At 43.3% G+C, this 14,359-nt stretch overlaps 1 protein-coding gene across 9 annotated transcripts in view; it reads right to left on the bottom strand.

Moving 5' to 3' along the window:
* The window catches only part of FBN1 (fibrillin 1), a 227,738-nt gene that overhangs the window by 66,181 nt on the left and 147,198 nt on the right, over positions 1-14,359 (bottom strand). For all 9 annotated transcript variants that reach the window (XM_039490873.1, XM_039490872.1, XM_039490876.1 and 6 more), the window contains 5 exons: positions 13,580-13,705; positions 13,304-13,429; positions 12,141-12,263; positions 5,332-5,457; positions 4,177-4,302 (listed from right to left, as the gene is read on the bottom strand). In XM_039490873.1, coding sequence (XP_039346807.1) covers positions 4,177-4,302; positions 5,332-5,457; positions 12,141-12,263; positions 13,304-13,429; positions 13,580-13,705 — 627 coding nt within the window. The remainder of the gene's footprint in view (positions 1-4,176; positions 4,303-5,331; positions 5,458-12,140; positions 12,264-13,303; positions 13,430-13,579; positions 13,706-14,359) is intronic.

Below are 14,359 nucleotides of genomic sequence, written 5' to 3'. Positions count from 1 at the left end.
TCTTCTGCTGCATTTGTTACCTGACTTTTATAAACATTCATCTTCAGTGCTGTGACAGTCTGAGCCCAATTCTGCCCTAATGTGTACCTCAAGCAAACCTGTCTAGTCCCCACACAACTCTCACTGACATCAACAGAAGGGGGGAAGGATAGCTCAGTGGTTTGAGCATTGGCCTGCTAAACCCAGGGTTGTGAGTTCAATCCTTGAGGAGGCCACTTAGGGATCTGGGGCAAAAATTGGTCCTGCTAGTGAAGGCAGGGGGCTGGACTAGATGACCTTTCAAGGTCCTTTCCAGTTCTAGGAGATTGGTATATCTCCAATTATTACCTATTACCTTTACCTTTAAGTTGCATGCATGCAGTGGCAACAGGATAGGATACATGGGGCATAAATCAGAGCTGAATTTGTCCCTCTGTGTACAGTATATGGAGGTCAAATCCAGTAAATCTATGGCTTTAAAACAACCAGACTGGGATATTATGAACTGACAGGCAACAGTTAGGCATGGGCAATGAACCACAATGAAAAAAAGGTGAGTTTGTGCCAATACAGGATTTTACCTGTGCATGAACACAAAGAATTTATGTTCCCCACCACATAATGCGCGCGCACACAGTGATGGGAAATTCTGGAGACAGCTGGACAATCTGGAATGAGGGGAGGGGGCTCTGCGCACCTCTATACCTGACCCACAGTGCTCTTCTCTAGCAACTACATCCCATTCCCTCTTTATGAAAAATTAAAATCAGCTCGCCTAATTTGGTTATGGGAAAGCCTGTTTTATAGGTACATAAAAATGAAACATTTGTAGCACTCTCCCTAGACTGGCTTCATAGGCTATGTACATCTTTGCATAAAACAAACTGTTTTCCTAAACTCCGTCTGCATTCTTACTGAGAACTGAAGGGGAAAAAAACCCTAACATCTGTGTGGGATGGGAATGTAAGTCAGTGGGTGGATTCTGAATACTGCTAAATGATTGGGGAAACAACATGTTTATTTGTTAAAATGGAAACAATCAGTAATGGCAAGGGAGGTGAAATATTTAGACAAAACTGTAATGTAACCCAGAGGACATTATTTAGTTGTTCTCAGGAAACAGAGAACCTCCCCTTCGAAGCTCCATACACATTTTTGTAATTTTTGTCACAGGAATGCTTGTTCTTTTAAAGAAGGGAATGATTTTGAATTATCTATATGAGGCAAAGAATTCTGTGCTATGACCATGGTGCTATTCAGCACAAGTGCAGAATCCCTTCTATGATATCAGCACTAAATGCTGCTTCCACAGTGCTAATCTGCTTGGGCACAGGAAGTCTGGCTGTGACACTCGATTTGTGCAAAGAATGATGGGAGAGTATCAGAGAGGTAGCCGTGTTAGTCTGGATCTGTAAAAGCAGCAAAGAATCCTGTGGCACCTTATAGATGGGAGAGTGCAACAGTCTATAGACAAACTGGGTTTTTTATTTTAATGCACAGGAATGTGCACATTTTGACTGCAATGTGGACTGTACAGTTTTCATTTCTGTCTCATCTTTCACACCCCCTTCATCTTCACACACTGCCAGCCCTTGTGTTCACGTCCCTTTTGTCTTCATTTGCTGCCCACTAGCTGTGTTTTCTGTAGTAGTGTGATGCTGATACAGCAGTGATCCCAGTGAGCCAGCTGTGATAGGACAAGGAATGCTACTGGGAGAGTACAGCGAGAATGGAGCCAACCTTCAAGTGATGCTGTTCTAACACAATGAGCTTTTCTTGTTTTTAAAATGTGTTCCATTGCCCTGATTCAGTAATGCTCTCTTGCCTGAGCTGGGCCACCAGCTGACCAAGCATTTGTACACAAAGCCAGTTACATGTAAGGAGAGCCTGTCCCCTCCTGTACACAAACTGCAGGTCTGTGCAGACTCCAGCCTTCTCTGCCTGGCGAGCTGATGAGCTAACTAGACAGTTGCACAGCAGCACCCCTTGTGGTGGACTGCAAGAAGTGTTTCCCTCTGATTTACTGTACTTCCCCTCCCCAGTAACCGGCAGAGCCAAAGCAGCTGCTCTTCAGGCTTTCTGACCCCTCTCTTACTGCCACCCTCCTCCCCCCCAGAAAGAAGCTGCTCTTGAGATACCAAGACCTTTCAGCCTCCCTCTCCATTTAGCTGGATTCTCTTCACAATATCAAGCCTCCCCCTCTCCTCCTTGCACTGGCTGTGACTGGCTAAGTGACTCCATGGCTGAGAGAGTAGTTAAGCCCAATATTTCGAGCTGAAGATGTAAATTCCAGCTTGAGGAGGCATACCCACACTAGCTCTGATTAAGCTGGCACACTAAAAATAGTGTGTCTTGGACAAGTATATACTTGGGGTGATTAGCCTCTCCTTCCACTCATGCTGCCATGGCTTTAGCATTCCAGCTGGATCAGAACTAGCATGGGGGGGGGAGGGGAGGAGGGGGCTGTCTGTGTTTGCTCATGCTGGAATTTATATCTCCATCTTGAAACGCAGAAGTGTGATGAGGTAGGATGGGTGAGTAAGGGACGGGGAGGGAATGGCTACTTTGGGAAGAATAAAGAGAGGGAAAACTGATGAATTACTTTAGAAAACAGAAGTACACCTCTACCTCAATATAACGCTGTCCTTGGGAGCCAAAAAAATCTTACTGCGTTATAGCTGAAACCGTGTTATATTGAACTTGCTTTGATTCATCAGAGTGCGCAGACCCGCCCCCCCCCAGAGCACTGCTTTACCGCGTTGTACCCAAATTCGTGTTATATCGGGTCATGTTACATCGAGGTAGAGGTGTACCAGAAATAGCAGGTTCTTTCTATCTGGATATCAGTGCTTAAATCAGAGGATGGGATTGGAAGGAAGAGATTTCTCAGCCTTACTCTGTCTATTAGTAAACCAACACTGTCATGGATGAGTTTTCAAGTGAGATTATTTTCCCAGTTACCCTACACCAGATGTCACCAATATGGCAAGAATTTCCAGAAACTCTTTCTCTGAATAATACCCCAGATCCTTTCCCTGTAGGACCTTTATTTGCCCTTTCATCTCCTACCAATTACTTAATATTTCCTGGCTGCTTTAACCGACCAGTTTAACCTTGTAGATGTCACAAACCAATATTTGTGTCATCACCTTTCATTTCCCTGAGAGTGATAGCTGCAGTGGGTGTGACTGAACATCACAAGGATTTTTCAAGTCTGCAGAACTAAAGCTCTGTATCTTTTTGTGTAATTTAGAGTAGAAACAAAGAATGTTGAAATGTTGGTCTACAGGGTAAAATCAAAGACTTCTTGGATTTAGATCAGTTCACATGTCTGTAAAAGGCAGCTGTTAATAATGAACAACTTCAGGCGAGGTCCAATATACCAAGCAGAACACCAGCTCCCCCATTGTTCTATGTACGCTGTAAAAAATCAGCATAATCTCTTTTTCACACCTACTGTACAACATTAATTAATATACTTCTATAAGGACAGACCTATCAGCATATATACTTGTCTCAAAGGTTACCAGAACCGTGTTTACTCTAAATCCATATTCAAAATTAAATTAAACATATGTTTGTGCTCATATTTTGGGCAAAGCTAATGACTCAACACCTTGGCTCAGATACTAACATCTTGTGTTTTTAATGCTATCACCCTCTGAGCGTGTAAATTTGAACCTCAGCACTGCTGGCTGGCTGCTGCTGCTATGAAATAATTTACATTTTGGTTTTGCCAAAATATGTTTATAATTCAGCTAGTCAGGTATCTGTACTGCTGCCACTTTGCAAAAACTGTAAATATATTTTAGGATAGATTTAAAGCCACCAGTGTTTGCCAAAATAATATTTGGAATAGATGCCTGTTATTTGCATATACAATTATCTAATCCAAATCCAATGTGGTGGTCTTCATGTGGTCTTGTCAAGTTACGCTGAATTATATGTTCTTTTCGATCATACCAGCAACCATATAATAATAGACCCAACTTTGCTCCCAATGGGATATTTGTCATTCACTTCAACAGGTGAAGGATCAGGCCCAATATTATGCTATACAAACACAATACCAACTCAGTGACTCTGTACAGTGTAACATTTCACAGAGAACAGAAATCAAACAGATTCAAGAGAGGTTTTAAACACTAGAAAAGGAAAATGAAGAATCAGATGATAATTATTAACTTTAAAATTTACCTGTACAACCAGTGGTTCCTTTTTTGCCTGAATATCCCATATCACAATGACAGATAAATGAGCCTTTTGTATTCTCACAGCTTCCACTTAGACAGATGTTTGGATTTAGGTCACACTCGTTGACATCTAGAAAACATAATTTTAAGATTTTACAAAGTTCTTAGATCGTAACTAACCCAATGTCTTGGAGACATTAATGCTGGTACAAAAATATGTCTACATGTGCAGAGAAAAAAAATAAATTAGGCTAAATATTCTTAACCAATGTAAAATACTGTACATTTCCAAATCAGATTTAATATTGCCATGTTATTGCCCTGGTATTTATTTCTCAGCCTCTCATCTTTAATTCCAACTTTCATTAATAATCACAAATGGCCAGATTTAATGGGGTTATGCTAAGGATAAACTTGGCCTATTATCTGTCCTCAATATATTTTGTTTTTTCTTGCACTGATGTTTCCACAAGGGCAGTAAGTGTGTTTCAATTTTAAAAGGCAAATGTAAAATTCTACTCTTCTAGCCATGCAGCAAATCTTGACTTCAATATTTTGCTCTACCAACACGTGCTGAATTCCCACATGGTTTTGTCTTGGTGTCAGTTTTGGCCAGAATTCTGATTGTGGCTCATCCCTAAATCTGCCATCCTACAGCACCCTTTACGATCTGAGTTGCATAGAGACACTCTGGAATGGGACCCAAAGAGAGATGGCATGGTCACCTTATCTCACCACGTATGCTCCTTAACTCAGCCAAGAGCTCTGAACACATGCAGATGATTCCTACTGTTGACAAAAAAAAGTCTGCATAGAGGGGTTGTCCATGTGGCCACAGCTAGTCAAAATACAGCAGCACTGCCTGCTTTTTAAGTTTTAGCATTTGCCAGTTTTGAGGCAGCAGTCCATCTGGCACAGTGCTGGAACCAAAACTCTTTCTTTCACCAAATGCAGGTATCCAAGTATATTTGTAGTGTTGATATGTAATGTCAAACGATACCTGATTGCCTGGACACTCGTTATTCTTGCTAGGACACTCACTGTTGTTTTTATTTGCTTACATATTTTAAATAATTCTAGTTTTATCATCATCTTTGATCACTTAATTAAGGAAGATAGCTTGTTAGAAAGATTAGGAATCAGAGGTGTTTTCACTTACCTATACAAGTCTTCATATCCTCAGATGCCATGAATCCATCGTAACAAAGACACCTGTATTCTCCTGGTATGTTAGTGCACTGGCCTCCATCACAGATATTAGGATTGTCTTCACACTCATCAATATCTATAGGGAAAGTTTACATTAACACATGTTTTAGATAGGTGTTCCTTGTTATGAAATGCACTGCAACGAATCATCGCAAACAAAATTCTTGATGCTTTATGATATATGTGCATGTGATCAGTCTTTGCAGTTAAACCAAATGTAGCTTTATATACAACTCCAACTGATTCCAGTGGGAGCAGGGGCAAGTCTTGTATGCACAAAATCACTTGTAGGAAAATAACTAAAGGACTTTTTTCACGCCACATAGCTCCACACAATCGGAAATTTCAGGTCCAGCCTTGCTGTCATAGAAGTCAATGGGAAGGTACTGGACCTTAAATTATTTTAAAAAGCCATTCCACATACAAAATTCCCACACAAGCAGGATTAAGCCCAATATTAGAATAATTAACATGGATGTATTATTTCACTAAAATATTATAAGTTACTTGGATTTTTTTGTACCTGCTGACCAGTCAGGCTATATCTTTACACTCTCCAGCATTTAAAATATGTTCTGATCAGCACATCAGCCATCACTGGGGGTTGATCTGAGGAACTGAGATTGCACTGTTTATTGCAACCATGATAGGATCTGGACTTTTTAAAACTCAAGGGGTTAGAATTTCTTTTAAAAACTCTCCAGATTTTTCTTTGTCACAAACAACATATACCAGCACAGTTGAGATCCAAGACTCGGCTCAGTGACTGCATGGAAAAACCAGCAAAACAAGGACATGAATTGAGAACCCCCTGAGAGGGAAAGGGTGTAACTCACTATCAGACTGGTCTGTTGTGGATTTTGGTAATTATGCAGCTGCAGAACACCAACTCACTTTAACTGTTTGTCCTAGAATCTTATGTTTGTTATTCTTTTTTTTATATTTCTAACAGCAGAAAACAGAAATGGTTGCACCTAAAGTTTTTGTATGGACAATTAACTCTTACATGTTAAAAAGCGGATTGTTTACTGTTCATCCTACGAATCAAACAATGCTGGCATACACATTAGCCCGGAAATGTAGATTTGGAAGTGGAATGTGGATTTATATGCAAAATAAGTGCTGGAAATGAGTATAGGAACCACAAACATAAAGAACTTATTTTATAAACATGAAGAACTTTATATGCTAAACTGCCAAGGTTTTACATTCATAGTTAGGGTGGAAAATTGGCTGACAAAGAATGTATTGTTTCTCCTAATTGAATTGATTATTAATGCATAACCTCACCAACCTGACCCACTATTACAATGAATGGAACTCTCAGCAGTTCAATTATGGAGAAATATATTCTGCAAAGGCTTCTAGCCATGTGTGATGTCACAGATAAAATACATTTGTGAACAACGTATAGAGAAAACTGAAAATCATTGTTCCTTAAACTCAGTCCACAATGCCACTAAATGTATATGAAGTTGTTTATACGGTCACATAGTGTCATAGGGTAAAGCCACACATTTATCACAATGGCCACTGACTGTCAACAAGTGCACCTTTTCTCATTTTGTTGAATAAGATTCTTGGGGCCAAATTTTCAGTAGATGTGCATGTACATTTTTGGCAATTACATATTTTGCATGTGCAGAAGAAACTATTTGTATATTTTGCAAGCACTGTGAAAGAGGCCCATTAAAATTTGGGGTAGCACCCGACTCCTCTGATTGTGGCTGCTGTTTTCTCCCCACAACGCATTACAGACACAAATACATACTGCTAGCTAGCTGTCTGGTTACCTGATTTGTAGGAGAAAACACTTGGTGAGGCATCTAATTACTAATATTTGGGCTCACAGTTGCAGTAAGTTATGGATGCCAATTTATACCTGTAATAAGAGGCTGGTGCTGAAAAACTGGCACTTCATGTCAATCCTTTTAAAAGGTGACAAATATTGACAGTAGTGCTCCTTCTGGGGATCCCATTCATGTTGATGGAAACGACTTCTAAAATCAAGTTCAACAGTGGTTCAAAGAGAGAGTGCCAAGTTCTTCAGAGGAGCTGCATCTACTACAGCCACATACTTGAAATGCTATTTCGCGGCTTTAAGAGCACAGATAAAAAGGGGACTTTTGACTATCGGTTATGTAATTTCTGTATGAATAAATCCCACTAGATGCAGTGACCTAGGTTTTGTTTTTGTTAGGTATTTTAAACTAGTTTAGGGTCTAAGGCCCTCACCCAGCAAGACACTTAAAATATGCTTAATGTTAAACTTGTAAGTGCTCTCATGGAAATCAATGGGACTACCTGTGTACTTAAAGCTAAGCATGTGCTTAAGTGCTTTGCTAGATCGGGGCCTAAAAAAGGTACTGCAGGTCCACAACACCCATCGACTTCAGTGGGAGTGGAGGATGCTCAGCCCTTCACAGAATTATGGCTTGTTATAATTTCTATTGCACTTTACTAATAAGAAACCACAAGCAATACATTTCCAAAGAATTACTGCACTTCACTTGTGGTTGAAGTCAGTCTTCTGCCTGGTGCTTCCCAACGCGGTAATAATCCAGAAATGTACTGCCTGTTCATGCCTTAATATACTACAGAGTGGCAGGGAGACCGAAAGAGAAAGAACGAAAAGAAACCCTGGAGTGATTGTGTGCATGATTCCACAAATCTTTACTTATTCCCTCATTCACTCGGCTCAACTATTCATGTAAGTAAGGCCTTGCAGTATCAGGCACTAACTTTCTAACTCCATATTCATGTATCTATTATTTCTTTTACTTCACTAACCAAATATTGAGAAACTGCAAGACTAGAGCCTTTGAAATTTCAAGTTTCAAAGGTGGAAATGTTGTCTTTTGCATCCAAGACTTTGTAACAAGATAGTACGATGGTGGGTAGTTGTGAATAGCTGGCTTCTGAACAAAGTCCTAGCTTGCACAGCACTTACGGTTGGCAGGCATCCGGATTTTAACCAGAACGCACAATCAAAAAGAGACCCTGGTGGCTCCGGTCAGCACCACAGCTCCCTGCCTGCCCTGGCTCCGCTTGGCTCCCGGAAGTGGTGGCATGTCTCTCCTGCACCTAGGCACAGGGGTGGCCAGGGAAGCTCTGTGTGCTGCCCCCACCCTGAGCACTGGCTCCACAGCTCCCATTGGCTGGGAATCACGGCCAATAGGAGCTGCGGGGGCAGCACTTGCAAGCAAGGGCAGCACATGGAGCCCTCTTGCTGCCCCTGTGCCTAGAGGCCGCAGGGACATCCTGGCTGCTTCCGGGAGCCACCTAAGGTAAGCACTGTCTGCAGACCGCACCGCCTCCCATACCCCAACCCTGCCCCAGCCCTGAGGGCCCTTCCAGAGCCCACACCTCAACCCTGCACCCCAACCTCCTGCCCCAGCCCTGAGCCCCCTCCTGCACCCCAAACCTTTCATCCCTGGCCCCACACCAGAGCCCACACCCCCAGACGGAGCCTTCCCCCCACACCCCAATCTCCTGCCCCAGCCCAGAGCCCCCTCCCACACTCTGAACCCCACAGCCTCATCCCACAGCCCAGAACCCCCTCCTGCACCCCAAACTCCTCGTTCCTGGCCCCACCCCAGAGCCCAACCCCCCAGCCAGAGCCCTCACCCGCACCCCAAGCCACTCATCCCTGGCCCCACCCCAGAACCTGCACCCCCAGCCAGAGCCCTTACCCTCCACACTCCAACTTCCTGCCCCAACCTGGAGCCCTCTCCCACACGCTGAACCTCTCATTTCTGGCCCCACCCTGGAGCCCACACCCCCAGCCTGAGCCCTCCCCGCCTCATCTCAACCCCTGTCTCATCCCAGTGAAAATGAGCGAGTGAGGGTGGGCCTTGGGGAATGGGGGCGCATGGGTGTTCGGTTTTGTGCAATTAGAAAGTTGGCAACCCTAATAGCACTGGCAGGGTATAAATATGCAAAGACTTGCAATCAAATTTTTTAGGCCCTTTGTCAGATTTGACTAGATCCGCCCGTGGACATGTCTATAGTACAGTTAACTTTTGATTGAAGATGCTAAGAGCCCATCCCTGTCCCTCCAATAAAGGTCGATCAATCATTTCCTTTTGACATTGGAATGTGATGAGTTGTTAGATTTATAGTGTTATGGGTTTTCAAATCCAAGTCTGGGGTTTTCTTTTTGCTTCTGTTTGCATGGACAATGGGTTCAGTTTAACAAGCATTATCAGGGCCTTCTTACTAGGGCACAATGTCTCATCTTTCTACTGCCGTGTAGGGGATGGGTGGGCCGAGGAGGGAGAGGGGCGGAACCAGAGGCAAAGGCTCTCTGGTGATTCCCAGCCAGTGCAGCTTCATAGTCCTTCAAGGCTGCTCTAAGTTATGCTGGAGGCCAGTTTGGTCCCCAGCTGAGCCAAGATCAGGGAAGCCAAAAGGTGGCTTAGACCCACCTTCCCCACCCCTGTCTCTTGCTCTTTCACACACACAAAGTCCTGCTGGCACTAGGATTCTGATTTCACCTTCTGCACACTTTCAATTACATGGCTCTACTTTTGCATTGAAAATGTGCTCAAAAATGTGATTTTTGGCAAGTTTTGGATGCAAAGTTACCTTCACTGGAAATGTGACCCATTTCTGCTCACACAGGAAAACTACTTCTCATCTAAATATTTTGGGTACTAGACCTCAGGGTCCATCATGTTTTCATTTTTCTAGTTGAGTTCTGCCTTTCAACCCACTTTAAAACTCCTTTACACTGCTGTAAGGATGGTATTCAGTGGTCTTAATGTAAATGACAATCTGGTTTTCTCCGGCCACTGGCTGCACAGCTGCCTCTGCTCCTCCTGAGTCCTCTGGCCTGGGCTTGCAGGGCTGCATTCCGAAAGGGGCTTTAGAGCTACAGGCCAGGGCCCCAGGGCCCCCATAGCCCAGGGCCCTGCAGCCCCTGTGTTCCAGGTGGCCCTACCTGCTGGGGGGGGGCAACTTCCTCGCTCCCTCCCTCCCCGAAAGTCCTAAGCACCACCAAACAGTTGTTTGGTGGCGGGGCAAGCGCTGGGAGGGAGGGAGGGAGGGAGAGGAGGCGGAGAAGAGGAACTTGTGCAATGCTCCCTCGTAAAGGCAGCCAAACGATGTTATAAGGGAGCACTGCACAACTTTAAATGAGTATGCTCCCTAATGGAGCAGCGACGTAACTTCGAAACAACGTTAAGTGGGAGGACGGTAAGTGAGGAGTTACTGTACATTAGATTTTTGATGTTGCTTTTTACTGTGAAGGAAATTTTGGGTGGAACAGAGCCAGGAAGGGAGGGTGGCTGATGGTCTGCAACTACTCAGCTCCAGCTGGCAACACGCGACCCTGCTCTTGTGGATCAGAAGTGGGTGGGACAGTGTTTGGGCAGCACAAAGCTGGAGGAGGGGCTGGTAGAATACTCTTCTCCCTAACCCATGGGGAACCCTCCGGGCACAATTCACATTCTCAGCTTGTGCACAGGACCGGGACTTGGCTCCCAATGATGACACTGAGCAGTTAAGTTGCTCACAAAATTTTCTAAAGATCACTATTGAGAATGCAAGAAAGTTGCCTAGCAAGATTGATACCAATGAGGTTTTAGACTGTCTGAAAGAGATTCAGTTTTGAAGTAACATGGAATAGTCACATTTGGCTAAGAGGGGACATATTCACTACTGAGTCACAGAACAGGAGTAAGAGACTCTAGTCTCTCACCAAACTAATCATTACTGTACATACATATCTCGAGTGACTAGAACAGGCTCATAATTGTTCACCTCGTGTTGAAAACCTTATTGCTTATGACTGTGGACCCACGGGTTTGATCCCAAGCCTGTTGAAACGAGGGGGAGACTTTTCATTGACTTGATGGGCTTTGGATCAGACTCTAAAAGTCCAATACATAAGGTAATACTTTGCACTGGAGGAGAAAATTCACCTACTACACAACATCAGGGCCGCCCCGATGGAGGGGAAGTGCCAGCGTCTGAAAGGATCCCCAAACTGAGTGGCATTGTAACCTGGTGCACAGGGTCACAACACCACACAGGTTTGACCTGGCCATCCCTCCTTTACGACAGAGGAATGAATGGGCCAAACCCAAGGTTGTAACACCCAGGGCAAAAGAAGCCGGGCTCAGGTCCATGGGACAGGAGCTGCCACTGTGGGGTGACTGCGGGGCAGGCTTGCTCTCTAACACCCCCCTCCCCAGGGGTCTCATCTCAGTGTTTTTGCACCTTGGGTCAGGGACCCCCTCAGTTTCAGCTTTTGCCCCGGGCCCCCAAAAGCCTACGTGTGGCCCTGCAGAAGATAAACTAGTTTTTGCTCCCAGACTCACAATGGACGCTGATCTTTCCTGTAATAGCAACAGGCTCTGAAATAATACAGCTACAGCCAGCTGTAGAATGGACAGCTAGAAATATGTATCTTTTTTTGTTGAAAAAAAAAGGTATTTCCCTGAGAGTTAGTGAGCTGGAAGTTGTGAGGTTGTGACTTTGGTATTGTTCTTTTTCCTCCAAGGAGAGAACCAAATTCTGCCATGCATAACATCTAGCTACATTATTTATTTTTACTTTATGTAATATTTGTCCAAATAAAATACATTAATCATAACATGTTCAATTCAGAGTTTTAGGTAGTGTGCATGGAGAACTGTAAGAATTAATGAAGATAACTCAGTATAAATGATTTCAATCTGTACTCTTAAAACTACATCTAATTTTTCAATACAAAATAAAGAGCTTTCAGTACAAATGCTCACAAAGCTACTTTACCAGTGCAAGATCTGTGGTCTGGCATTAGTGCAAAGCCTGGTTTACAGCTACATTCATAGCTGCCCTCTGAGTTTGTACAGAAGGTGTCACAGCCGCCATTCATTATGTTGCATTCATCAATATCTAGAAGGAAAGAAATGAAAGTTAAACACATACACAAATAATTTTTTTGTTAATCATATTTCAGGGATACATTCTGGGCCAATTTAAAAAGGGGGTTCAATCCAGCATCTACATTTGCACACACAATTTCTGCTCACTTTTTACACGCCCGTATTTGCAGGTGCAGGTACTTGGATGCACACGATACATAGCCCATCAGGGAATGAGATGTCCAATTAACTGAATGCATGTGCAAATGATCCTGCACTTCTGTCTCTCTCTGGGTGCCTAGATAGTCCCCATTACTGTAGTTCCTGAATCCCCCGAAGTCAACAGAAATGCTTGTGTAAGGGTTTACAGGATTGGGCCTAAGTCCCTGACTGCACACACCTTATTCAGGCAGGACTAGAGCCACTGTTTTGGTATGTACATCAGAATTTTTCAAAATACGAAAAGTGCATTCATATTTTTTGTACACAGTGTCTGGTACGAGCTTAGAAGCCCTTTCTGAATGTATGGCTTTTAAGGAAACTGACAGCGGAAATTTATACAATGGAGATATTTACAGATTAGTTTAAGGATAAATGCCACTGAGTCACACACACTATTCTACTCTACCAATGCATTGCAACCTCATAAACGCCAACCTGAAATAAAATACAGATCTGAGGGATATCACAATGCATTTAAGTGTCCTTGGTTACATTTTACGCCACTTTCAAAAAAAATGTTTTTTTATATCTTCTGGTTAATTTACAGAAGAAAACGATCCAATAAATAAATATGCTGTGTAAATACTGAGCGTGTTGGATGGGCAAATAGCAAAGAAAATGCGGGCACAAGGGTCAGATTTGAAACAGTAATGTAGCTTCCTCGATCTCAAAGAAAGGGATGTGCATGTTCAGGTTACTTCACACTGCTTTGACACTGTGCCTGAGATTAGTGATCAGATGTAGTTATATTTTATTAGATAGAAACAATTCTTTACATCAACTCTTGTTAGTGAATTGGCAAGTATTAATTGGTAGTGTATGTTCATTAATAATTACAGCCTCTCTTACCAATACAAAATAATTTGTCGGGAGTGGACTGATATCCAGGGTTGCAGGCACACTGATACCTTCCAATCAGGTTGACACAATGTCCATTTCTGCACAGGTTGTGGCTTAGGTCACACTCATTGATGTCTATTTCAAAAGAAAAAGGGAACACATTTTAAGTCTCTGCACTGCAACAATGTTTGAGTAAATGCCATAAATGCATGCAGAGTTAGAGTCATGAAATGCAAATATAGAAATGACCTATATATGGTGCACATTTTGCCTGCACCATCATACCTATACATGCGGAGATATTTGGAGCCAGTTGATGACCTGGAGGACAGTCACACTGAAAGCTTCCTTCTGTGTTTATGCAAACACCACCTCGGCACAAAAGAGGATTTCGCTGACACTCATCAATGTCTGTAAAAAGAAAGGAACACACATCACTGCAGGTGCTAAAAGGCCTTGCATGCAACAGAGAATAAAGTGCTGGTGCTAGACAACAACATTGGGAAACAAGTGTTTGTTTGATCCCTGGAATTCTGAGAATGCATATATGCAGATCCTCCCTGTGTATTGCTCCCTCTTCCGCAAATAGTATTCTGACCTCTTCCAGCAGCTGATCCATCCTTCACACATGGAGACACACACCCAGGTACTTACCCCCCACACACTCAGAGAATCAATAAAACTGTTCCTCCCTGCCATGTGGACAATTTCCTCACTTTTCTATTTGCCTATCTGCTCTGAACTCCCGCCTCACCCAGACATGTGCTCCAGGTCCACCAGCTTCCTTTTGCTGGCTGAGAACCCAGCAGTCAGCTTCAGACTGAGATAGCAGGAAAGGGCTTCAGAAGGAGCTCCTGCTGCAGAGCTGGAAGGGTTTCAACCAGTGAGGAAGCAGGGCAAGGCAATCCTTTGAGTGGAGACAGGCCAAGCCCAGGATCTTCTATCCTAACTCTCTCCCAAACCCAGCCCGAATATGTTAGTGGTTCAGATAAAATGAACCAAGACCCAACTGATGGATTTGACTAATAAGATTCTGCAAATCCCAAACCAGCCTGATTTACCCAC

The sequence above is a fragment of the Mauremys reevesii genome, linkage group 10, assembly GCF_016161935.1.
Source record: "Mauremys reevesii isolate NIE-2019 linkage group 10, ASM1616193v1, whole genome shotgun sequence".
Lineage (NCBI taxonomy): Eukaryota > Metazoa > Chordata > Testudines > Geoemydidae > Mauremys > Mauremys reevesii.
This window is presented reverse-complemented; position numbering and strand designations above follow the sequence as displayed.